At 44.0% G+C, this 26,695-nt stretch overlaps 1 protein-coding gene across 10 annotated transcripts in view; it reads left to right on the forward strand.

Moving 5' to 3' along the window:
- The window catches only part of MINK1 (misshapen like kinase 1), a 274,895-nt gene that overhangs the window by 231,861 nt on the left and 16,339 nt on the right, over positions 1-26,695 (forward strand). For 7 of the 10 annotated variants that reach the window (XM_073623000.1, XM_073623005.1, XM_073622998.1 and 4 more), the window contains 4 exons: positions 13,580-13,603; positions 14,998-15,158; positions 21,084-21,204; positions 21,865-22,005. In XM_073623000.1, the coding sequence (XP_073479101.1) occupies positions 13,580-13,603; positions 14,998-15,158; positions 21,084-21,204; positions 21,865-22,005 (447 nt within the window). The remainder of the gene's footprint in view (positions 1-13,579; positions 13,604-14,997; positions 15,159-21,083; positions 21,205-21,864; positions 22,006-26,695) is intronic. The other 3 variants (XM_073623003.1, XM_073623006.1, XM_073623008.1) reach the window with 1 other exon arrangement.

A 26,695-nucleotide genomic window follows, 5' to 3' on the forward strand; every position in this document is an offset into this window, starting at 1 on the left:
GGCTAGCCAGGGAGAGCCATCGGGGTCAGGGGCTACACCTGCTTCTGGCACTTCAGCCCCTGTATATATTACACAAGAGGTTTTTTCCTCAACCATTAATGGTCTAGAGGAAAGATTAATGGCCGTGATTACGTCTTCACTCAGTGGAAGAAAACGCACTAGGCTTTCCTCTGTTCCCCAAGACCCTCAGACAGAGGAGCTCTGGAATAAAGGAGATGAATCCCTTTCAGAGGATCGGGATGGGATGGATGATTCCTCTTCGGAGGATTCAGGTGGAGAGGGACCCTCTGCGACTTCCCAAGAGGAGAAAGTCTTAGTGCAGATCCTCACTGGATTGGTCCGCTCCACATTTAAGTTGCCCATACCTGAAACTGCTAAAGAATCCTCTTCTGCTTTGGGGTCACTGAAACCTTTCCAAGCAGCACATGCTTTTCCTGTTCATACTTTACTTGAAAAGCTTATTTATTCTGAGTGGGATCACCCAGACAAACGTTTTTTTCCGCCGAGAAAGTTTTCAACACTTTATCCGATGGAAGAAAAGTTTATTTAAATGTGGGGAATTCCGGCTATTGATGCCGCCATTTCCTCAATAAATAATAGCCTGACTTGTCCTGTAGACAATGCTCAGATGCTCAGGGATCCTGTAGATAAAAGGATGGAATCCCTATTGAAGGATGTTTTCTCCTTAGCAGGATTAGTGGCCCAACCTGCAATAGCAGCGATTGGAGTCTGTCAATACTTAAGAGACCATGTTAAGCAGGTCATCAAAGTATTACCTGAACAGCAGGCCCAGGGGTTTGCTAACCTTCCAGCGGCCTTATGCTTTGTGGTTGACGCCATTAGAGATTCTATCGTGCAAACCTCCCGTCTTTCACTGGGGTTGGTGCATATACGTAGAATCCTATGGTTGAAAAATTGGTCAGCCGAAGCACCATGTAAGAAGCTACTGGCTGGGTTTCCATTTCGTGGTGCAAGGTTGTTTGGAGAGGACTTGGATAACTATATCAAGATAACCTCTTGTGGGAAAAGCACTCTCTTACCTGTCAAGAAGAAGAGTAAGCGTCCCTCTTTCAAACGGACTCTTTCCCCAGCGCCGGGGGCTTCAGCCTCCAGGCAGTCTCGACGGCCGCCTCCATCGGGGTCCAGAGACAAGAGTCAACCCCAGGGACAAAAGAAGTCCTGGGGAAAGAAGCCTACTAGGCAAAACACTAAGACCTCTGCATGAGGGGGCGCCCCCGCTCACTCGAGTGGGGGGAAGACTGCGACAATTCTCAGAGCTCTGGCAGGAGGACTTCCAGGACAGATGGGTAGTCTCCACGGTAACCTTAGGGTACAAGCTGGAGTTTCAGGAATTCCCTTCTCCTCGGTTCCTCAGATCAAATGTTCCCAGAGACCCAGAGAAGAAGCAGTCGCTCCTTCTAGCGTTAGAGCGACTTTTGTCGCAGGAGGTCATTATGATAGTTCCCGCAAAGGACCAGGGATTGGGCTTCTATTCCAACCTTTTTACGGTCCAAAAGCCAAATGGGGATGTCAGGCCCATTTTGGACTTAAGGGATCTGAACCGATTCCTAAGGATTCAATCCTTCCGCATGGAATCAATTCGAACAGTAGTTCCCACCCTGCAGGGAGGAGAATTTCTGGCATCAATAGACATCAGAGATGCATATCTGCATGTGCCCATTTTTCCTGCTCATCAGAAGTTTCTGCGCTTCGAGGTAGGAGGGCGCCATTTCCAGTTTATGGCTCTGCCCTTTGGGATAGCCACTGCACCTCGAGTGTTCACAAAGATCTTGGCTCCTCCTCGGGCCAGATTAAGGGCTCAGGGTATAGCTGTCATAGCATACCTAGACGACCTGCTCTTGATAGACCGGTCGGTAGCCTCTTTGAATGGAAACTTGAGGACCACGGTCAGGTATCTAGAACACCTGGGTTGGATCCTCAACTTAGAAAAGTCTTTCCTAAAACCAGTAAGAAGACTGGAATATTTAGGTCTGATTATACATACAAGCCAGGAGAAAATATTTCTACCCCAGGCAAAGATCACTGCTTTGAGAGAGCTGATTCTGACAGTAAGGACCAAGAAGGGTCCCTCAGTCCGCCTTTGTATGAGGCTACTAGGGAAGATGGTGTCTTCATTCGAAGCAGTTCCCTATGCTCAGTTTCACTCAAGAATGCTGCAACACAGTATTCTGTCGACCTGGAACAAGAAGGTTCAGGCATTAGACTTTCCGATGCACCTGTCGCATGCGGTGCGTCAGAGCCTCAATTGGTGGCTCATACCCGAAAACCTGCAGAAGGGGAAATCCTTTCTACCGGTTACCTGGACGGTGGTAACAACAGATGCCAGTCTGTCAGGTTGGGGAGCAGTTCTGGAACAGGCTGCGGTCCAAGGAGTATGGTCCAAGACAGAGAGGACCTTACCCATCAACATTCTGGAGATCCGGGCGATACATCTAGCTCTAAAAGCCTGGACTATCAGGCTACAGGGTTGTCCGGTCAGGATCCAGTCCGACAATGCCACAGCAGTGGCTTATGTCAATCATCAGGGAGGCACCCGGAGCCGAGCTGCTCAAAAAGAGGTGAACCAGATCTTAGTCTGGGCAGAGATGCATGTGCCATGCATATCGGCAGTTTTCATCCCGGGAATAGAGAATTGGCAGGCGGACTATCCAAGTCGCCAGCAGTTACTTCCAGGGGAATGGTCTCTGCATCCCGACGTCTTTTGGGCCATATGCCAAAGATGGGGAGTTCCAGATGTAGATCTCTTTGCATCCCGATTCAACAAAAAGATAGACAGATTTGTGGCAAGGACAAAAGATCCTCTTGCATGCGGGACGGATGCGTTGGTGATTCCGTGGCATCGGTTCTCACTGATTTACGCATTCCCGCCTATTCTGCTACTACCACGACTCCTTCGCAGGATCAGGCAGGAAAGGAAGTCGGTACTTCTGGTGGCCCCCGCTTGGCCCAGAAGGACTTGGTATGCAGAAATAGTAAGGATGACGGTAGGTTCCCCGTGGACACTACCGGAACGCCCAGACCTGTTATCTCAAGGTCCAGTGTTCCATCCTGCCTTACAAACGATAAATTTGACGGTTTGGCTATTGAGACCCACGTTCTGAAGAGTCGTGGGCTCTCAGGTCCTGTCATATCTACCTTGATTAATGCAAGGAAGCCAGCTTCCAGGATGATTTATCATAGAGTCTGGAAAGCTTATATAACCTGGTGTGAATCCAGAGGTTGGCATCCCAGGAAATATGTCATAGGTAGAATCCTTGATTTTCTACAGATGGGATTAGAGATAAAGCTGGCCTTGAGTACCATCAAGGGCCAGGTCTCTGCTTTATCAGTATTATTTCAGCGGCCACTTGCTTCGCATTCTTTGGTCCGAAACTTTATGCAGGGGGTGATGCGTCTTAATCCTCCGGTTAAAGCGCCCCTAAACCCCTGGGACTTGAATTTGGTCCTGGCTGTGTTACAGAAACGGCCTTTTGAACCAAGAAGTCAGATTCCTTTGGTCTTGTTGACAAGGAAATTAATTTTTCTGGTGGCCATCTCTTCTGCTAGAAGAGTATCAGAATTAGCAGCTCTTTCCTGTAAGGAGCCTTATTTGATTATACACAAGGATAGAGTGGTACTACGCCCTCATCCTAGTTTTTTACCGAAGGTGGTTTCTGATTTTCATTTAAACCAAGACATTGTTCTACCTTCCTTTTTTCCAGATCCCTGTTCTCCGGAAGAGAGATCTCTACATTCGTTGGATGTAGTAAGAGCAGTTAAGGCCTATCTAGGGGCAACTACTCAGATCCGCAAGACGGATGTTTTGTTTGTGCTGCCAGAGGGTCCCAATAGAGGACAGGCAGCGTCAAAAGCTACCATTTCTAAATGGATTCGACAGTTGATCATTCAAGCTTACGGTTTGAAACAGAAGATTCCTCCGTTTCAGATCAGGGCACATTCCACAAGGGCTATTGGTGCTTCTTGGGCAGTGCATCACCGGGCCTCTATGGCTCAAATCTGCAAGGCCGCAACCTGGTCTTCAGTTCATACATTCACCAGATTCTATCAGGTGGATGTGAGAAGGCATGAGGATATCGCCTTTGGGCGTAGTGTGCTGCAGGCAGCAGTACAGGGTCCTCAGGTCTGATTGCACCCTACTTGGTCGTGGTTCCCCCCCCCCTCAGGTAGCATTGCTCTGGGACATCCCATCAGTAATTACTGTGGCTCTGTGTCCCGTGATGTTCGAGAAAGAAAATAGGATTTTTTAAAACAGCTTACCTGTAAAATCCTTTTCTTTCGAAGGACATCACGGGACACAGAGGTCCCACCCCTCTTCTAATACACTATATTGCTTGGCTACAAAACTGAGGTATCCCTGCAAGGGGGAGGGATTATATAGGGGGTTGAACTTCCTGATAGGGTGTGCCAGTGTCCAATCACCAGTGATACCTATATAACCCATCAGTAATTACTGTGGCTCTGTGTCCCGTGATGTCCTTCGAAAGAAAAGGATTTTACAGGTAAGCTGTTTTAAAAAATCCTATTTTTAGACCTGGAGCTCCCGGATTCCCCGTTGGAATCCTTACTGCATCTTCCCACCACTCCTCTAAAATGGGTACTGCCACATCTACTCAGTGCGGCTAGGAGACTAATCCCGATATATTGGAAGAAATCACAAATTCCTACACGTACTGAGTGGATTAATCTAGTGAATATTATCATGGCAGCAGAGGAGTGGATGGCCAAACGTAACGATAGGTACGAAAAGTTTTATTCCTGCTGGGCCACTTGGATACACTATTCAGGTAAAACCATACCAGGGGCCCCTACAGGCGGCGGACCCCTCTGAATGATAGGGTCGGGCTGTGGGGGTTCCACCGGAATAACCTGGCAAGGTGAGCAGACTTGACGAGCCTCTCAACTCAATTCATTTTACCCTGTTTGTATGTTTTTTATTTCATTATTTCATTTTTACCCTGTTTTTTTTTTGTTGTTTTTTCCCTCACTGTTAAGTTATCTCTGGGTACTTCCAGTATCTTGCCCTTGTCTGAAGGCCCGAACCATCCTTGATGGTATACCAGGGAGGTTACAACAGGGGTGATTCATTAATGTCTAAGTTCATATGACATATTTGAAATATGATGTTCCCTATACCCCTCATGTATTCTTACCTGACTATCTCTAAATGACCTAAATGGACTATTATATAGGGCTCGGATGAGGGCTCTCTAAGTATGTCCCTACTATTATTTGTGTGTTATGTTTTATGTCCTTTTGTATGCTGTTTTATGCAAACATTTTCAAAATAAAGATTACATAAAAAAAAAAAAAAATGGGGCTTTCAATTCTCCAGTGGATAACTGTGTCTTTTCCTTCCCGGGGTCTCCAACAGATGGGAAAATAAACTCCTCACATATATTTCAGGAAATAGAACCAGGAGAGATCCATAGCATAATTCAGTTTTTATTAATATAAAAGCATGTAATTAGCCAATTTCGCACATACAAAATTCTCCTCTTGTTTGTAAGCATGTAAAGATGCCGCTTTGTTACTCAAAACCATGATCTGCGTTCCAATAAGCGGACGGAAGTATCCACTCGCTTAATGCATTTCGCTCCGCCCAGGAATCGTGAGTGATTAGTTCAATATTTATGTGACTAACTCCTCCTACACCTATTCTGGTTAGTCACATAAATATTATACCAATATGTGACGAACGTGGGTGTCAGATCCCTGCCCTCCTCGCTAACTTGCGACGAAGGCCTGGCCAACCTCACACAACGCTGTCACTTACGTAACAATGCCACTCTCAGCTGCGCCCAGCACAAAGATTTTCCAGCTTGCGGGACCACAATCTAGGTGCGAGCAGCCTGAGAGCGATCGTCACTGGGCTAATTACACAATTAACCCTTTAACTGCCACCACCCCCGTTTAAAAGACCGAGCCGGGGGGAGACTTGTAATTTTAGCAATAACAATTATAATTTTCGAATAAGCGTCTGCACACACACTGCCGCCACAGACAGGTCTGCTCAGAAGTCTTACTCTACAACAGTAGCGCCCTTTAAGAGGCAGGTTCATTTATAGCTTGCATTAAGAGCTTTAGAGACAAGGTTAACACTTTTCAACATAAGGGCTCTTTCACACGGAGGATCCGTATGTCCGTTTTTCATCTTTCCGTTTTCGGATGAAAAACAGACATACATGTATCCATATGGAGCGTCGGATGTCAGCGGTGACATGTCCGCTGACATCCGACCCGCTCCGATCCGAAACGTGTAACGGAGGAAAACCTTACTTTTCCATCCATTTTCGGATCGGGTGACGACGGACTCTACGGTCCGTCATCATCCGATCCCCCATAGGGGAGAGCGGTGCTCTGACAGGTCCGTCGCTGCACAGTGTGATCAGGTTGATCAGAGTTCGATCGATGAGCTAGGTAATCGGTTCTCAACTTGCCAGCTGTTGCCAGACTCATCCACCTTACAAACCGCTCAGTGTCTGCTACCCCTCTCTGCCAATCCCTCCATTGGCTGCCACTTGCCCAACGAATTAAATTCAAAATACTAACAATAAGTTACAAAGCCATCCACAACTCTGCCCCCAGCTACATCACTAGCCTAGTCTCAAAATACCAACCTAATCGCCATCTCCGTTCCTCCCAAGACCTCCTGCTCTCTAGCTCCCTCATCACCTCCTCCCATATCCGCCTCCAGGACTTCTCCCGAGCCTCGCCCATCCTCTGGAATTCGCTACCCCAATCTGTCAGACTGTCTCCAAATGTATCCACCTTTAGGCGATCCCTGAAAACTTTCCTCTTCAGAGAAGCCTGTCCTGCCTCCATCTAACAACTGCACTATTTTCTCCATTAGCTCATCCCCCACAGCTATTACCCTCTTGTATAACTTGACCCTCCCTCCTAGATTGTAAGCTCTAACGAGCAGGGCTCTCCGATTCCTTCTGTATTGAATTGTATTGTAATTGTACTGTCTGGCCTCATGTTGTAAAGCGCTGCGAAAACTGTCGGCGCTATATAAATCCTGTATAATAATAATAAATATTGAACTAATCACCAGAGATCCTCAGCGTCCAAGGACGCTTCCTGGGCGGAGCGAAATGCATTAAGCGAGTGGATACTTCCGGTGAGGTCATGTCCGCCTAGTGGAACGTAGATCTTGGTTTTATGTTACAAAGCGACGTCTTTACATGCTTACATACAAGAGGACGGCTAAGATAGAACATGAAAGACACATAGCGGAGGAGAGCAAAAAAAATCCCAAGAAATTCTTTAAGTATGTAAACAGTAAAAAAGGGAGGGCAGACCATATTGGCCCCATAAAGAATGAGGAAGGACATCTGGTTACAAAGGATGGGGAGATGGCAAAGGTATTGAATTTATTCTTCTCCTCAGTATTCACGAGTGAATCGGGGGGCTTCAGTAACCAAAACTGCAGTGTTTATCCTCATGACACATCACAGGAAACACCTCCATGGTTAACAGAGGACGGAATTAAAATTAGACTTGAGAAACTTAACATTAATAAATCACCGGGACCAGATGGCTTGCATCCAAGGGTACTTAGGGAACTCAGTCAGGTGATTGCCAGACCGTTGTTCCTAATTTTTACAGACAGTCTATTGACTGGAATGGTACCAGCTGATTGGAGAAAAGCCAATGTAGCACCAATATTTAAAAAGGGCCCAAAAAACATCCCTGGGAATTACAGACCAGTTAGCCTAACATCAATAGTACGTAAACTCTTGGAGGGGATGATAAGGGACTATATACAAGATTTTAGTAAGAATGATATCATTAGCAGTAATCAGCATGGATTCATGAAGAATCGTTCTTGCCAAACCAATCTATTAACCTTCTATGAGGAGGTGAGTTGCCATCTAGATAAAGGAAGGCCCGTAGACGTGGTGTATCTGGATTTTGCAAAAGCATTTGACACAGTTCCCCATAAACGTTTACTGTACAAAATAAGGTGCGTTGGCATGGACCATAGGGTGAGTACATGGATTGAAAACTGGCTACAAGGGCGAGTTCAGAGGGTGGTGATAAATGGGGAGTACTCAGAATGGTCAGGGGTGGGTAGTGGGGTTCCCCAGGGTTCTGTGCTGGGACCAATCCTATTTAATTTGTTCATAAACGATCTGGAGGATGGGATAAACAGTTCAATCTCTGTATTTGCAGACGATACTAAGCTAAGCAGGGCAATAACTTCTCCGCAGGATGTGGAAATCTTGCAAAAAGACCTGAACAAATTAATGGGGTGGGCAACTACATGGCAAATGAGGCTCAATGTAGAAAAATGTAAAATAATGCATTTGGGTGGCAAAAATATGAATGCAATCTATACACTGGGGGGAGAACCTCTGGGGGAATCTAGGATGGAAAAGGACCTGGGGGTCCTAGTAGATGATAGGCTCAGCAATGGCATGCAATGCCAAGCTGCTGCTAATAAAGCAAACAGAATATTGGCATGCATTAAAAGGGGGATCAACTCCAGAGATAAAACGATAATTCTCCCACTCTACAAGACTCTGGTCCGGCCGCACCTAGAGTATGCTGTCCAGTTCTGGGCACCAGTCCTCAGGAAGGATGTACTGGAAATGGAGCGAGTACAAAGAAGGGCAACAAAGCTAATAAAGGGTCTGGAGGATATTAGTTATGAGGAAAGGTTGCGAGCACTGAACTTATTCTCTCTGGAGAAGAGATGCTTGAGAGGGGATATGATTTCAATTTACAAATACTGTACTGGTGACCCCACAATAGGGATAAAACTTTTTCGCAGAAGAGAGTTTAATAAGACTCGTGGCCACTCATTACAATTAGAAGAAAAGAGGTTTAACCTTAAACTACGTTGAGGGTTCTTTACTGTAAGAGCGGCAAGGATGTGGAATTCCCTTCCACAGGCGGTGGTCTCAGCGGGGAGCATTGATAGCTTCAAGAAACTATTAGATAATCACCTGAATGACCGCAACATACAGGGATATGTAATGAAATACTGACACATAATCACACACATAGGTTGGACTTGATGGACTTGTGTCTTTTTTCAACCTCACCTACTATGTAACTATAATTTTTTAAGTGCGAAATCGGCTTTTTACATGCTTTTATATTAATAAAAACGGAATTACGCTATGGATCTCTCCTGGTTCTATTTCCCGAATATTATTTGTGTGGCATCTATTTTCCCATTTGTTGGAATCCCTGAGAAGGAAAAGACACAGTTATATACTGGAGGATTGAAAGCCCCATTTTTAACACAGGCGCATAACCCACTATAAAGAGGGGAGCACGGCAGCCACTTTAATTGACAGCACTTGTCACTGGAGCACACCAAGCACTTTAAAGAATAATTTATGGACACACAGAACTCGGATTAAATGTTTATGACTTTTTTTTTTTTTATGGATTTGAACAATCAATTTTTATTATCTTGCATGAGGAAATCTAATTTATTTTTTTGATTTTTTTTTTTTTTTTTGAGTGATCACCTTGTATGAGGAAATGTAACATTGCATCTTGTTTGAGTATTACACAAATTTTTTATCCATATAACATACTCCATAGGAATTTTCATCCTACATCCCAGCAACAGTCTGATAAGTTCATTCACAGCATTTGCACTTATTTTGCAGCGCGGGGATCATCACATTTAAATGCTTTGGGGCCTGTTTAATTTTTTTTTTTATTATTTTGCTTTTCAACTTTACACACCTAAAGACTGATGTTTTTAAATACTTTTTTTTTTTTTTTTTTTTTTTTTTTTTATGGTTTTTGGATACAAGTCCTAAAGAGGACCTTATGTGTAGAAGCTGTGCTCAAACAAAGGCAAAGCATTAGTCACTGGTCCTCCTGCAGCTGAAATGTTATTACTGACTTTACCATGCCTTGTTCTGCACTGTGTGTGAAGCCAGCCAATTTGGCACAGACAGGGCTTTGCTTTCTCATGTCCGTAAACTCCCGCCCCCCCAAACACTGGTGGAAAAATAATCAAGAAGCAGCAGCCGGGGTGGAGGAAGCACAGATTCACTGAATGGGTGAAACAAAAACAGGGAGTTCTTGCACTGCAGGTTCTTAGGTACAAAGAACAACAACAACCAGCAGCACAGAAGTAACATCACCAAATCTACCTCCATATCCCAGTAGATTTTCTCTCTCTGCCTGAGTAAAGGTAAGCAAAGTCTGTTCGATCCGGCTGTACTTCGGGTATATGTAGTGCTATTGTAAGCATGAGTCTAACGTATGGGCGTATGCAAAAGGGTCGAACATTTTCTATGTTTTATATATGCCCATATGCTATACTCACGTTTTACAATAGCACTACATATACTTGGAGTGAAGCTGTGCACAGGTATTCCTGTCTATGGATGGCTTGTGCAGCACCTGGACTGCTGGGCAGGGGGAAGAAACCTCGGACTTGAATGGGATCAGGCGCCTGTGTACTAAAAGCCTAATTCTCAATTTTCCCTGTCGCTCATATCATTGGGATCCACACTGCTGGATTGCTCATATGCAAGTGTGGTGCAAGGAATGAGAGTGAACAAGGCCCCTCTACTAGCTCATTACACAAGCCAGGTTTCAGTTCCCTTCCAGCAGATTGAATTTCAACTCAAATCAAATTGCACTCTGTCTATTCACTACTTTGATCTATTGCTTTTCCCTGTCAGTGCCCACATGTTATCCCATCTTTGATGGCCCCTTTCCATTTAAGGTTTTGGGGTGACCAAGTTATAAACACAAAAGATTGATGGCAGAAAAAGACGGAATAGTCCATCACTACTACTCAATAAACCCAAGTTAAGATTTGTGCGCTTGCAAAAAAACTGTAAATGTTAGTGACAACACTAAATGAAAATGCAATAGCAACTCAATTAGATTGAATGGACAGCAGCATCTAAATCGCCAATCCAAGTAGGATGTGTAACGAGCTCCAACCAGACAATAAAAAGTGCGCTATCCTTGTGCTAGGTATAAGTTAATCACATAAGAGACACAAAGTGCATCAAACATATGACAAGCTCATCGTAAATTGACATATCTGTTCAAATTAAAGTCCATATCAAATATGCAAACCATGTGCAAAAAAAAATACAAAAGGAATCACCACAAGCATAGGTATGCACAGCCTATTGCATTAGGGTGTGCACCCCAAAGCTCAAACACACATGTAGCCTCAGCTGAAAAGTGCTCTGGGCTGAATTGCTTCCTGTTCATTCACAAACTGAAGCATGGTAAACTGAGTTTACTATGTTTCAATTATAAATGAACACACTGAGTGATTGGCACAGATCACTCGCTGTGTTCATTCAAAGAAGGAAGGGGGCCTGTAAATGACATATTTACTGGCCCCTTCCCCTGCTCTTGAAACATCCCCCTTTGTGCCTACAGCAGCAACCAGCAGGAGAGGGGGGAGGCAGGAGGAATCTGCACCGTATGGGGTGAGTAGGGTGTGCCTATGCACATCTGGCACACCCTGTGCGCACGCCTATAAGTGATTTAAATGAGCTCCTTACCAGCTGCTCTGATCCCACGAGGAGACCATCAGGGGCTGTGCTGCATAGCAGCCATATACACCACAATCTGGCAAGCAAAGTTTCCACGATCTCCTGAGCCAAGATAGACTCCATGCAGGAAGTTGAAGTACAAAGGAAGGTGGACATGCCCACTGATCCAGCCATATTGGAGTAAGGTGCATGAAGTGACGATGGCCATCTCGCTCGCTTCCCTTGGAGTTTACACCAGCGCAATATCTCCTTCATCTTTCTAAAATACCCTCAAAAAAATGCATTGGAGGGTCCACATTGCCTCCTTCAACCAAAGATTGGGCACTGCCTATCAACCGCATAGCAACAATGGAGGAGCTGATATACACTGCACAGGATATAATCTCTAGCTTTTCAGCTACCTGGGAGACGTGGATCACTTATAGAAATTCTCAACAATATCAAGCAGTGCTACAAAATAGCGATAGACCTATAGACTAAATGCATTGCTATCTACATCAGTACATCTGGGGAACATGGTGGACCATCTATGACATATTACTTCGCTGACAGTAGATGGAGGGGGTAGCTGGTGGGCCCCCCTCTCTATCTGTTATCTTGTGTCTGCGTCCCCCCCCCCTTTTGGTCTATTTATCTCCTTATTACCCCCTTTCTTTTTCTTCTGTTCTCTTCCTTGTCTTCTCCTCTTTCATGCTCTCTCTATTCTCCCCTTTTCTGAGCTCTAGTTTAGGGCGGCAATGAAGCAGGGGTCTGATTTGAGTAGTCGGCCTTGACCTCCGGACCATCCTAGACCTACTAAATGATTAGCTTACAATTAGTTCTTAAAGTGGTTGTACACCCTATACAATCACTTTTACCTACAGGTAAGCCTATATTAAGGCTTGAATGTAGGTGCTTGAAATATCTCCTAAATCTCCACGGTTTAGAAGATATTTACTTAAAAGGTGAGCGCCAATGACTACGGCGCATTCGCCCTTTAGAAAGGGAACATCGTGACCTTTCTAATAGGGGTCATGCCTTGACTGGTGGCTCCCGTGTGAATGCGCAGGAGTGACATCACGCGACTCCGGCCAGTCACAGAGCAGGAGTTCGCAGCCCCGGAAGGAAGAGGGGTGAAGATGGACGCTTGCTGCTAGTGGGGGCGACATCGCAGGCTCCTGTGTCAGGTAAGTGACACATATTGGGCTACTATGTGATGCATAGTAGCCCATTATGCTTTACCTTTGCAGGGAAATAAAGAGGAAGTAAAACCCACCAGGGTTTACTTCCTCTTTAAGACCCGGTATTTTCAGTTGGTTTTGATAGATTTCCAGACAGACACTTCACCATTATGGAGAATAGAATCGGTGACATTTTCAATAGTGAGGCGTTATAATCTTCAAAGGGTACACAGTGATTGTGCTATATACTTTGTATTCCAAATAATGTTGTTTTTCCTTTTTTTTCCCCCTTTATGTGTTTAATGTACAATTACGTGATATGCTGCAAATGGAAATTTATCCTATTTTGCTATTGTACTCTGGTCTTTAAAACTTACAATAAAATCTTTGTTATATAAAAAAAAAAAGTACAAAGGAAAATCCACATAGTGTAATATTTTAGTAAAATGATAAAATCACACTTACAATTTTGAAGGAATCGCACAGCATGTGTTAAAAACTACTAGCAGGTCCAAGCGTTCAGGCCGACTTGCGGAATAAACGCCACTTGCGAGGTCCCTCCCAACGCACGCCTTTCTCTGTAACCAGGGTTGTCTGGGGATATGAGGCTCCATCAATACTACTGCTAGATGTCTGTTTTAACCATTCACCTTTCCAACCATTCACTACTCTTCTGGATAATAATTATTTTAGTTATCATTGAACATTTAGTTAATTGATTCATTTTTTGGTCATGTTCCCGTGTTCCTTAGCCTCAGTAAAGTCTGTATGTCTGAATCTGACATTCGCCCTTTCATTGACATCCCTGTGAACCTGTGTTACTGATATTACATTCATTTGTTAGAGAAGCAAAGTGATGTTATACTGCATTAATCTCTTTCTTTTCTCTACTGCTGTCAGAGCTATAAAAGGGCAATAGGAGAGGTTAGTGTCCACTGTGTGAGGTTTTCTGAACCTTGAACTGCTTGTGTTACTGTCACAGTGATGTGCTGTACCCGCTCTGTGTGTATCAGTGACATTTATAGCCCAACTCCAGCCAAAACTTGGAAGAAAAGGTCGCTGCTCCCAAGCTCTGTCTATGATGTTGGTAAAGAATCCATTAATCTCAGCATTCGATAAAACATTATTGTCCTGAATAGAGAAAAGCTTGGGTGTCCTTCAAACTCCTCTCTATCCGAACTGGCGCTTTTCTTTTACTCCAGTGATCTGCGGGCCGGGTCATTTCTACCCTGCCTCTTCAATGAGAAGTTGAGAAATTTTTTTTTTTTCAAGAATCGTACTTGCCCTAGGTGGATAAGCATTGAATACCTCAGTAATGTCCCCCGCCGACTGAGGACCGAGCGATCAAAAAACACTGATTGCTCAGTTCTCAGTGCTTCGTGAGCAGAGACCTGGTAACTGTCAGTCACTGGCTCTCTGCTCTGACCCCACCCACCATGCGCTAACCAGAGCATTGGGCTGTGGAGGGGGCGGAACGTCTGGCTCAGCCCCCCAGCGGCTGGCTGAGAGGCTGAGCCAGGTGCCGGTCCAGGGTTGTGGGTGGATCCCGACCATATTGTCACGATCTTGCCCCCAACCTGGACCTGCTCTGCAACTTCAGCCAACAGCAGGCTTCAGCCCGCTGTCTGCTGAAAATGTGTCACAGGAGTGCAAAATGAACTGCACTACTCTGATCCACAGGAGAAGTACAGCCAAAAGAGCTTTGGTTCTACCTCTACTTTAAGTGAGCGGCGGGGTGGGAATTAATATAAGAGCACAAGTTTGGCTAGGGATGAGTTCATTGGATGCCCAAGCTCACCTCTAGTTCTGAAGAACATGCACATAGAAGGAAGTCTCTCCTGGGACCATCCTACTCTGCTCTGATTAAGCCTGTCCCTAGGGTAAAACGCGTCAGAGCAGGGAGGCCCCATAGCAGGTAATGTTTTATTGAATGCTGAGTTCATTGGTGTGTAGCTTGTTTTTCACTGTGGATGTTGCAACCAAAACTTGTTACTGCTTTAAAGTGGTGAAAGGGTTAAAAGCTTTGTTAGGTTGCTTTGTGTGTTCCCATTTGTTAGATTTTCTCTTACGTCCTGTCTCTTACTGCACAACATTTTGGCTGGAGTTAATTTTAAGGTGTACTTCACTTGGTCTGGGTGTGCAAATTTATCACATCGTTACCGTTTCAATTCATTTTTTTTTTAATTTTTAACATTTTTTTGTACATTGCCCTCCGTTTGTGCAGTTTTATGTTTTTTTTGTTATTTTTTTTTTGTCATTTCAGACTGTTGCTTTTTTCAAATTATGTTAAATGTCCTTGTGTTGTTTTTCTGTCTCAGGACCACCTATTGGTGAAAGATCGCCCTGAAGATGTCCCCAAACCTCCCAAAAAGGCTCTGGATTACTCTTCCTCTAGCGACGAGATGGACAGCAGTGATGAGGATGACGAGGATGGTGATCAGGAGAGGCAGGAACAGAGCAGAGACAGCTCATCCGCCAGGTATAGAATACAGTAGCAGACAGTATTGTCTCTTTAAAGTGGAAGGCCACCCTAAAATAAAAAATAGCATGAAAAATCTTTAAAAAATTAAAAAAAAATTTTTTTTTAACTTACCTGAACCCTTGTTGCTAGGCAATCTTCCTAATCTGCCTCTTCCTATTCCGCGGCGTGTCCTGCTCCTCGGTGAGCGGCCTCGTTGCCTTCTGGGAACTGTGTGTGTTCCCAGAAAACCACGGGGCCATTCACAGAGCGCTGCTCGCGCGTGCGCAGTAGGAAACTGGCAGTGAAGCCGCAAGGCTCCACTGCCTGTTTCCCTTAGTTAGGATGGCGGTGGCGAGAGCCGAGGGACGGGTCGTCCTCGGGCAGCCGACATCGCGGGCACCCAGGACAGGTAAGTGTACTTATTTAAAGTCAGCAGCTACAGTGTTTGTAGCTGCTGACTTTTAAAAAAATGTTTCACTGGCTGGAATCCCGCTTTAAATTGGAATTTTCACCATGAATTGAACTTTCTGCCCCTCTCTCTCCCTTAACCCTTTCTCCTACGCAATCACATTTAATAATTATATGCAATCTGGAACACACACATCTTTTTTTATATTTCATCCTATAAAATTGGGTATTGTGTTTTGTGTGCACAAAAATGAATTCAGGTTTATTTATAGATAAATGGCTGCACACAAATTACAAAGAGCTGAAACAGCCACCATTGTTTTCTTCAGGGCCTCTGTTTTCAGAAAGTATATCATCAATTCATTTTCTAGCAAAAAAATTTAGATTTTTAACATGTATGTAAAAAAAAAAAAAAAAAAAAAAAAAATTTGCCAATGCAGCTATTGGTTAAAGTCTATCTGTAACCAAAATTATTATTATTTTTTTTAATTGTTTGTGGAATTGAGTTGAATCTGTCAAGGTAACAGAATGGTTCTATTTCTTAGAAGATCATTTTGTCTGTTGATAAAGGGGATTCCTGCATCCCTGAAACATTGGTCTTGTTGGCACGAAACCCCAGATCCCGGATTGAATGTTCCAGTTTGCTGGCCCTGTTTTCTGCATTTAGGATTTTATTGCTGTCTGTGTTCCTGACCAGGGAGATTCTCCCTCTGTATGTGTCTTGGTGAACATTTTCATAAGGACAGACAGTGATGGGAAATCGAAAATATTCCAGTTGTCATCAGAACACAGGGTGAGAGGAAATCTTCCAGCAGGGACACTTGTTTCAATCTAGCTAAGAGGAAATTTCCCTCAGTTTGGAAAGATTTCCTCCTGACTTCCTGTTGTGTCCCCTGTACAGCGAGGAATAGGAAATCTCATCAATGGGACAACAATGGCAAAAAAAACTTGACATGAGTTCTAATCCTTCCCTACTCTTTCCAAAAGTAAATAAAAACACAACTTTTGTCTATAGAACATACTGGTTACAAAGCCTTTTATTTTTTTTTTTTACCATAGTCCTAGATTTTTTTTTTTTTTGTTTAGTTGATTTATAAGTTTTGTTCCCTTTAACTTTTTGACTTTTTGTTTAGTAGACCATCCTGACATTATAACCGCCTTCTTTATTTATTTATTTTTTATTTTTTGGGGGGACAAGGGGGGCTGTCGTTCTGAAGTAGATACATCTTCTGTGGGAAGGAAAGTTAGGAAAAATGGGGGAAACATTTGAAAAAAAAATTATTTCCTGAAATTTTTTCAGCACACATTTTATGGAATTAGAGGAGACCCAGAATATAACGGACAAAGCCACTTAGCAGAGCGTTAACAACCACAGTCAAATTTCACCTTTCAGTTTTGGAGAGCATCTTTCCCTTTCGGCAGATATCAGTTTGCGTAGAGCATTCATTCAACATTACCATAATACACATTAATGCGTTGCTCATTGCAGGGGCATTCATTCAGTAGCAACCCGACACAGCTCTACTGTACATGCACGATAATGCAGTACTGTGCATTGTGGTGTGCTGTTTTGGAGAGAAAAAATTTGAGCATGTTTGATTTTTATTTTTTATATTTTTGTCTGTTCTGGTGAATTAGAATGAATTAAAATGGGCTGCCTTAAAGCGGAACTATACTCACCTTCAATCCAGCGATGCACCGTGCCGAAACTCCCCGCCGATTACTGACATCTTTAAGCGGCTCGCTTCCAGGTCTCCATTGCTGGCTGCTTTCATTGGCCGGGTCGCGATGATGTCACTCCCGCACATGTACAAGAGTTCTGTCAGATTTGGCATTGCCAAATTTGTGCAGTGAGCTGCTCATGTGCTGTACAGGGGCAGTCAGGCAGGTAAGTAGCTTTTAATGCATAAAAGACGAAGCATGTATCTTCTGCATTAAAAATCCTGCCTGTCTGCCCATTTCAATAGCATAAAGCCACACTTAAACTGAACTTAAAAAGTGTAAAAACTGCGAGCAGGCAGCTCTATGTCTCTTATGCAATGACAAACACTTACCTGCTTGTTTGCAGTCTTCTAGTGAATGTACACTGAGCTGCGCACTTGTGGCTCAGCGTGCATTCCTAGCACCCTCTGGGTTTGCTGGAATGACTGACTCCCATGCGCAGGGTTATTTAATTCCTCCACCGACCAGTTTAAGAGGTAGAAAACCCAGCACCTGGAAGTAGCCAGGGAGAAGATGACAATGTCTGACAAGGGATGTAACCGCCGCATCACTGGAAAGTGAAGGCGAGCATTTTCTTGAGGGTTTAGTTCTACTTTAATGCAACACACCAGAACAGACCGGTGCGAGGGGGCTGTAAGACAATATCAAGTTGCATTTGTGTTGAGAGAAGTTAGCACAATGGCTTTTGTTCATTGTGGACCAGCTTTTCTCACATACAAATCAATAAAAATGCAACAGCAGCTTGGTGCAGCTTAGGAGGAGGTCAACACAAACTAATTCAAAGTATATACTCTACTAGGGATGCACTGATAACATTTTTTTTACGAGTACCGATACTTTTTTGTTTTTTTTAGTACTCGCCGATACAAATTACCGATACCTACCATAACTGTTTTGTTTTAACTTCAGCTGTCGGCAATGGTACAAAGCATTGAAAAGTTTTTTTAATTTAGAGCTTTTTCAATATCAAATGTATAAATATATGTTAATATATATGTGTAAAATATTCACGAAAAAAACAAGCAAAAAAAAAGGTTTTAATTGTTTATCGTTTATAAAGTACATGTGAAAAAAAAAAAAAGAAAAACAGGAAAATAATAATTAAATGGAAGAGAATAATAAGATAGGCCTCATGCACACGAGATGCTGGTGCAAACTCTGCTGAACACATGTTTTTAAAAGCTGAAACCGGCGTTTAGAAACGCCCGTTTTGCCGCGTTTGCATGCCGCTTTTGCATTCCGCGTTTAGCTGCGTTTTACCACGTTTGCGTCTAGAAGCGTCTGCAGAGCAGAGAATGACATTTTGCGACCCAAATTTGGGGCACCGTATCTCGGGCCACTTGGTGCTAGGAACCCCAAATTTGGGGTTGCCCCACAGAGCTGCCCCAATGGGCAGTGGGGCACTGTATCTCGGGCCACTTGGTGCTAGGAACCCCAAATTTGGGATGCTTACACAGTAGAACTAGCACTATAACATATCCAAATTTGGGGTTCCTGGCACTAAGTGGCCCCGAGATATGAGGCCCCAAATTCGGGTTGCAAAATGTCAAGCACTTCTGCACCAGAGAATGACATTTTCCGACATGACTTTCGGGCCCCATATCTCGGGGCCACTTGGTGCTAGGAACAAATTTGGATATGTTATAGTGTTAGTCCAACTGTGTTGGCACACCAAATTTGGGGTTCCTAGCACCAAGTGGCCCCGAGATATGGGGCCCCAAATTCGAGTCACAAAAGGTCATTCTCTGCTGCAGAAAAGTGCTTGACATTTTGCGACCTGATTTGGGGCCCCATATCTGGGGGCCACTTGGTGCTAGGAACCCCAAGTTTGGTGTTCTAACACAGTTGGACTAACACTATAACCTATCCAAATTTGGGGTTCCTAGAACCAAGTGGCCCCGAGATATGGGGCCCCAAAATCAGGTCACAAAATGTCAAGCACTTTTCTGCAGCAGAGAATGACATTTTGTGACCTGAATTTGGGGCCCCATATCTCCATAACACTATAACATATCCAAATTTAGGGTTCCGAGCACCAAGTGGCCCCGTGATATAGGGCGCAAAGTCGGGTTGTAAAATGTTCCTTTAAAAACACTTATAAACGCGGTACTGGCGTTTAGCCGCGTTTGGCGTCTGAAATGTGAAAAACTTTTGCATCTGAACCCATTTTTTTGCTTCTGGAAAAACGAGGTTAAACGCAACTGCCTAAAAACGCCAAAAAACTAGACTTTATGCATGGACACATAGGATAACATTGAATGGGTTCAGGGGCGGTTGAAAAAAGTGTCCAACTGCCTCTGGACACGAGTTTAACAGCGTCTCGTGTGCATGAGGCCTTAATTAAGGCTGATTAGAGCAAATTAAGGGTTAATAAGGGGTTAAACAGAGGAACATTTGTTCATCCCTTTGATCTGCAGATGAAGAAACAAAGATGCAAAAAAAAAACAATGTTTCTTTTTATTTTAGTGTTTCAGGGCTGAGCAATGTTGTTAACAAACATTGCCGGCTGCTTTTTTTTTTTTTTTTTTTTTTTTTTTGACAGCTCGAATTACTGGACTTCTTTAACACTGGGGAGACCCACTGACAGCTCAAAGAACCGAGCCTGAAAGTATCGGTTTCAGGTATCTGTGCACTTGCACGAGTACCGATACTTGTGTAAATACTCGGTATCGATACTAGTATCGGTGCAACCCTATACTCTACTGTTACTGCTTGAACCCTGGCCTCTATCCACGCCATGATACGTTGCTAAATTTCAGCTTTGCCAAAAGGAGGAGATGGTCCAAATACTTGCTGATCTATGTTGTTCAATAGGCAACAAACCCCCGTATGATTTCCTGCTTCCAGCTGTGTGTATTGTCTCCTCTATTTACTGCAGGTCAGATGCACCTATTAAGGAGCTCAGACGAGCCTCAGAAGCTTTGCATGCACCCAAAAGCACACTGCATTTGCCAACATGCCTGCCCTGAGTGTCAGCTGGGGCATCCCATCGTTTGATACCAGCACTGGCAACAATGGTGACCCTAGGGGGTGGGCTAGAGGGGGCCCTGACCCCCCCAACATTATGCTGTGCCCCACCATGTGCCCCCCCAAAAAAAAAAAAAATTTTTTTTTTTTTTTTTTTTTTTTTTACAAAAAATCAATGTCTAAGAGGGAGAGAGTCCCCAGTCAGCTCCTGCGGGTGATTCCTCCCCCCTCCCCTGCTCGCTGACACTGCATAATGCGAGCGTTCACACAACCACGGCCGCCTGATCTGCTCCTTCACCTGCATCCTCATTGGCAGGGAGAAGAGCGAGTTGCAGGAAGGACTCCACCAGGACTTTCAGTTACTGAAAAAACAGACTGATTTCTCCCGTCCTTAGGACAGGAGGACCAGCCTGTAAATTTCAAGAGATGCCAGACCAGCGCTGTCAATAGCAGGGGCAGGACAGCAAGAGGAGGCTGGGGAACCCCACAGTGGCAGAACACCAGGGCCCCGAGGCAAGACAACCTTTGCAACCCTGATAGTTCTCCCACTGCTTTGGACCCTTATATTTTCTTGGTATGCTGGTGACATATATCTCTTGTTTTCTGCCACCCTGGGGGACCCCAATACAGTAGGAAGGGAGCTCACTGCAGAACATGTGAAAGGGCCCGTTGTGGGGTCGTAGTAAAGGGCCCCAGGATATATATATATATATATATATATATATGCATTTTATAGTTGCCCCCCTACTTTTGTCCCTGTCCCCCCATGTGCCCCCACTAAATTTGAAAGCTGGAGACGCCACTGACTGGCAATAGTGATTATTTTATACTTTTCTTGTGTTGCAGCCGGAACGGGCGAGATGCAGACACGGATAGTGTGAGTACCATGGTGGTCCATGATGTGGAGGAGCTGGTGGGCAGTACGTCAGACAGTTCATACGGTGATGGAACCATGATTGTCCAGAGGGTGAGCGGTCCTGGGGTTTTTTTTGCACATGCTTTTACATTTATGTTCAATCATCTTATTGTCATTTTCAAGCAAAAGCAGGAAGTAAATTTACAGCACACTGACACATCTACTGTCCCAGCTTAACAAGTCAAATGCTTATATAGCTAGTTTATATTAAAAAAAAAAAAACATCTGTCAGAATCATTGACAAACTCCATCAGTCAGAGTCCAGAAGCATCAACCCCCATTTTTCCTACACAACAAACAAGAGGAGCTGAGGAGTAGTGCCTCCGATATAAGGGAACAAACTTTGTACACAATATACCATCATACATACGCATAGCAAAATTCTTTCAAATACATGGCAGACTGGAGGCTGCCATTGCTTCTTCTGAAGATGCTAGTTGCCTGGCTGTGTCAACCATAAATACTTTTTATCCTGACCCAAATCAAGTATCCAGCAAATGAAGAAAGTCAGAACTCTGTATTCTTCTTCCAGGTCAGTGACTGCATGCAACTAGCAATTTCAGAAGGCATGGCCACCAATAGCAGGAGCTGTAGTCTGTCATGACTGGTGTACTGTAAGATCTAAGACACCTAAATTCTTCCCAGAATGTCCTGCACCCTCCATTTCTCCATTTTAATTGGCTGCTTTGTTTTTTGTTTTGTTTTTTTTAGACGCCGGAAGAAGAAAGAAATCTTCTCCACGCAGACAGCAATGGGTACACCAATCTACCAGATGTGGTACAGCCAAGCCATTCTCCCACCGAGCCAAAGGGTCAAAGTTCATCTCCCAGCAAAGAAGGCAGTGGAACTGACGTGAGTGCTTTAAGGTCTAAATGGATCTAATAAAATGTGGGCTTCCCAGATCACCAGAATGCCAACAAAATGGATTGGGCTGAACTTGTACACAACATCTATTGCACTGGGTAGTAAACTCCGCTTTGTGATTTTTACCTACAGGTAAGCTTATAATAAGGCTTACCTGTAGGTAGAATTAATATCTCCTACATGGGCACCATTTAGGAGATATTTGCTTGCCTGACAGCCTGGGACGTCACCGACGCATGCACTCTGAAGGAACAGCATACTTATGCCGTTCCTTCAGGGCTCTGTGCTGCAGCTGAAACGGGAGTGACATCCTTGAGGCTCGGCCATTTAAATGGCCTGAGCCTGCAAAACCGGAAGGAAGACCGAGTGAAGTTGGAAGCTCTGTCAGCGGTGACAGCGCACCGCTGGAGGGCTTCGCTTCAAGCAAAGTCCTTCATAACATGCTAGTGTGCGATGCATACTAGCACATTATATTATCTTGCTGGTGGAACATTTTTTTGTTTTTTTCTTACAAGTTTACTACTGCTTTAAGGTAGGATGTGGCGTGTACCTGAATTAGGAGACCCCGTCGCTTTCCCCATTCAGCACCCCAGGCATGTATACTTACCCAGTCATGGTGGTTCCCCTCAGCATCATTTCACTGGTCTCGAAGCTTAGACAGGAAAATGCACCCCCAGATGACAGTGTATGGGGCCTGGTGACTGGCTAATCAGGCCTGAGCACTGTCACATAGGGCAGATCATATATTCTCCACCATACTCTATAGTCCCACTTTGTGGTGAGGGAGCGTGTCTAGGTAAATATTCATGCCTGGAGTGGTGAGCTATGTGTGCAGACACTGGCACTTTGCCCTGAATGGAAAAAGCAACAGTGTACACCGAAAGCTTATATTTATTTTCTGTGTTGCTATTGGTCAGTTGAATCCCCTGCTTGCTTCTAATATCATTTAGGAGCTCCAGTGTTGGGCTGCCACCAGAATTCTCAGTTGTGTCCAACTGCTGGTGGAGTCTAGCTGCAGCAGAAAACTAAAACTATCATTGTGACTTTGTTAAGGGTGGCGGAGATGAAAACCATGGCAGAGAAATCTCACGATTGGCCTCTCTGAGGTAGATCTATTGAAACAGACCTCTAGTGAGAAAATTATGGAATGATTCCCAGTGGTCATTAGTAGTTGTAATGCTGAACAATTTGGTAGATCGGGAGTTGTGATTTCACTTGTCTCATGCTTCTTCCAAGTTGCTAAGGCTCGGTTCACACTGCTGCTACTTGGGAGTTCAAAGTTGCGCGAAAAGTCGAACCCCATTAACTGCAATGGAACCGTTCTAATCAAAGCAAATCTCAGCGACTTAGGAAAAGGTTTCTGCACTACTTTGGGGGGTGACTTCATCGCCACTTGCATTGACTTCTGTTAATGAAGCCACAAGCAAGTTGCAATAAGGTCGCGCAGGATGTTGACTGTCAGTTGCGTGACTTTGAATCCTTGTAGATATGAACTGGCACTAACTCAGACTACAGTGCCTTGAAAAAGTATTCATATTCCTTGATGTTTTCCACATTTTCTCATGTTACAACAAAAAACGTAAATTTATTTTATTGGGATTTTATGTGATAGACCAACACAAAGTGGCACATAATTGTGAATTGGAAGGAAAATGATAAATGGTTTTCTACTTTTTTTTAGAAATAAATCTGTGAAAAGTGTGGGGTACATTTGTATTCAGCCCCCCTGAGTCAATACTTTGTAGAACCCCCTTTCACTGCAATTACAGCTGCAAGTCTTTTTGGGGATGTCTCTACCAGCTTTGCACATCTAGAGAGGGACATTTTTTGCCCATTCTTCTTTCCAAAATAGCTCAATCTCTGTCAGATTGGATGGAGAGCGTCTGTGAACAGCAATTTTCAAGTCTTGCCACAGATTCTCAATTGGATTTAGGTCTGGACTTTGACTGGGCTATTCTAACACATGAATATGCTTTGATTTAAACCAGGGGTCTCAAACTGGCGGTCCTCCAGCTGTTGTGAAAAAAACTACAAGTCCCATGAGGCATTGCAAGGCTGACAGTTACAAGCATGACTCCCTCCGGCAGAGGCATGATGGGGCTTGTAGTTCCACAACAGCTGGAGGGCCACCAGTTTGAGACCCCTGATTTAAACCATTCCATTGTAGCTCTAGTTGGGCGGTGGACGACCATGACTTGGTAGATTTGCAGTTGTGCCATACTCTTTCCATTTTTAGATGATGGATTGAACAGTGCTCTGTGAGATGTTCAAAGTTTGGGATATTTTTTTATAACCTAAACCTGCTTTAAACTTCTCCATAACTTTATCCCTGACCTGTCTGGAGTGTTCCTTGGCCTTCATAATGCTGTTTGTTCACCAAGGTTCTCTAACGCAGTGGCCATCAATCTTGTCCTCAGGACCCACTAACAGGCCAGGTTTTATGTATTACCTTGGGGAGATGCAGACTAGAATACTGCAATCACTGAGCAGCAAATTATATCACCTGTGATGTATTTCAGTTATCTTGCAAACCTGGCCAGTTAGTGGGCCCTGAGGACAGGGTTGATGACCACTGCTCTAACAAACCTCTGAGGACTTCACAGAACAGCTGTATTTCTATTATTACTAAAATTAAATTAAAATTAAATTACACACAGGTGGATTCTATATACTAATTGGAGGGACTTCTGAAGGCAATTGGTTCCACTAGATTTTAGTTAGGGGTATCAGAGTAAAGGGGACTGAATACAAATGCATATCACACTTTTCAGATATTTATTTGTAAAAATTTTTGAAAACCATTTATCATTTTCCTTCCACTTCACAATTATGTGCCACTTTGTGTTGGTCTATCACATAAAATCCCAATAAAATACATTTACATTTTTGGTTGTAACATGACAAAATGTGGAAAAGTTCAAGGAGTATGAATACTTTTTTTAAGGCACTGTATGACAGATTAGCAGCAAGCATTTATAGAATGAGATCAGTGATGACACATTGTTTGGTTTTCCTGGAGAGAAATGAACTAAGGCTTATTTATTATTCGGTAACCTCTCTGACTGCTGTGCCATTTTAATAAAAATGTATTGAAAGGGTTATTCTAATTAAAATTGATATTCGCTTCTAGTCTGAAGGAGCCATTAGTTGGTTTCACTCTTGGTGTCTCCAGTCATAGTTCTGTTCCTGCCCACCTTAGTCTGTCCCCACTCCCTGCGTCACTCTCTATAATGTAGAATAAGATTTGAGCAGGAGACCCTCATACTGACACGTCAACATACCTGGAAGCTTAGCATTGGTACCTCCCCCCTAGAGGGGGTATGAGAAACGAGTGGTGCAACTTATCGGTATCTCCAAATATTGGATTAATTTATAATTTTTTTAATAATGCTGCCTAAAATGGAAGTATCCCCCCTCTAATACAGTGATGGCAAGATTTTCCTAAAACTGGAGCATGCAAAATCTGGTGCAGCTCTGCATGGAAAGCACTCCGCTTCCAGGTTTTATTGTCGAAGCTTAACCACCAGCCATCCAGGCCAATTCTGACCCTTCTCTCCTACATGTAAAAATCATTTTTTTTTTGCTGGAAAATTACTCAGAACCCCCAAACGGCTGCTGCAACTTTTTATCTCACACAGTATTTGCACAGCAATAACTCCTTTAAAAACAGTAAAGTTAGTGCAATTGTTTTGCATAATGTGAAAGATGATATTACGCTGAGTAAATAGAAACCGTATTTATCGGCGTATAACACGCACTTTTTTCCCCTTAAAATCAGGGGAAAATCGTGGGTGCGTGTTATACGCCGATCCCCGCTATTTTGTGATCTATCGGAGCGATCGCCGCCGACATTCACATAGCGTGTATTTTTAAATATGGCGCCGCGGAGTTTGGAGGGACTTGGCGGCGCTCGTTCAGCTGAACGAGTGCCGCCGAGAACACAGTGACTGGGTGGAGCCGAGATACACATAGCCGAGGGTTCTCGGCTCTTCTCGGCGCCGTTCACAGTCACGCCCAGTCCCGCTATTGGACCTGTGTTATGTCCATCATAGGGACTGGACGTGACTGTGAACGGCGCCGAGAAAAACCGAGAACCCTCGCCTATGTGTATCTTGGCTCCGCCCAGTCACTGTGTTATCGGCGGCGCTCGTTCAGCTGAACGAGCGCCGCCGAGTCCCTCCGAACTCCGCGGCGCCATATTTAAAAATACAAACTAAACTTGTGTATGTCGGCGACTCGGCGGCGATCATGTACACTGGGGACAAGGCTGCACGGACCACTGGGGCAAGGCTGCACTGGGGCAAGGCTGCACTGGGGCAAGGCTGCACTGGGGCAAGGCTGCACTGGGGCAAAGCTGCACTGACAATTCTGCACTGGGCAAAGCTGCACTGACAATTCTGCACTGGGGCAAAGCTGCACTGACAAGGCTGCAGATGGACACAATAACGCTGCATTGATGGGCATTTAAATGTAAGTTTTTTTTTTTCCTTAAACTTCCCTCCTAAAAGTTTTTTTTCTTAAAATTCCCTACTAAACTTGGGGTGCGTGTTATACGCCGGCGCGTGTTATACGCCGATAAATACGGTACTTAACATGTTTCAAAATGCACAGCTGATGTACTCTTATTAGAACAAAAAGTCCATATATTCAGAAAATATGATGTATGAGTGATTTTTAA

This window comes from Aquarana catesbeiana, linkage group LG03 (assembly GCF_042186555.1).
Source record: "Aquarana catesbeiana isolate 2022-GZ linkage group LG03, ASM4218655v1, whole genome shotgun sequence".
Taxonomy (NCBI): Eukaryota; Metazoa; Chordata; class Amphibia; order Anura; family Ranidae; genus Aquarana; species Aquarana catesbeiana.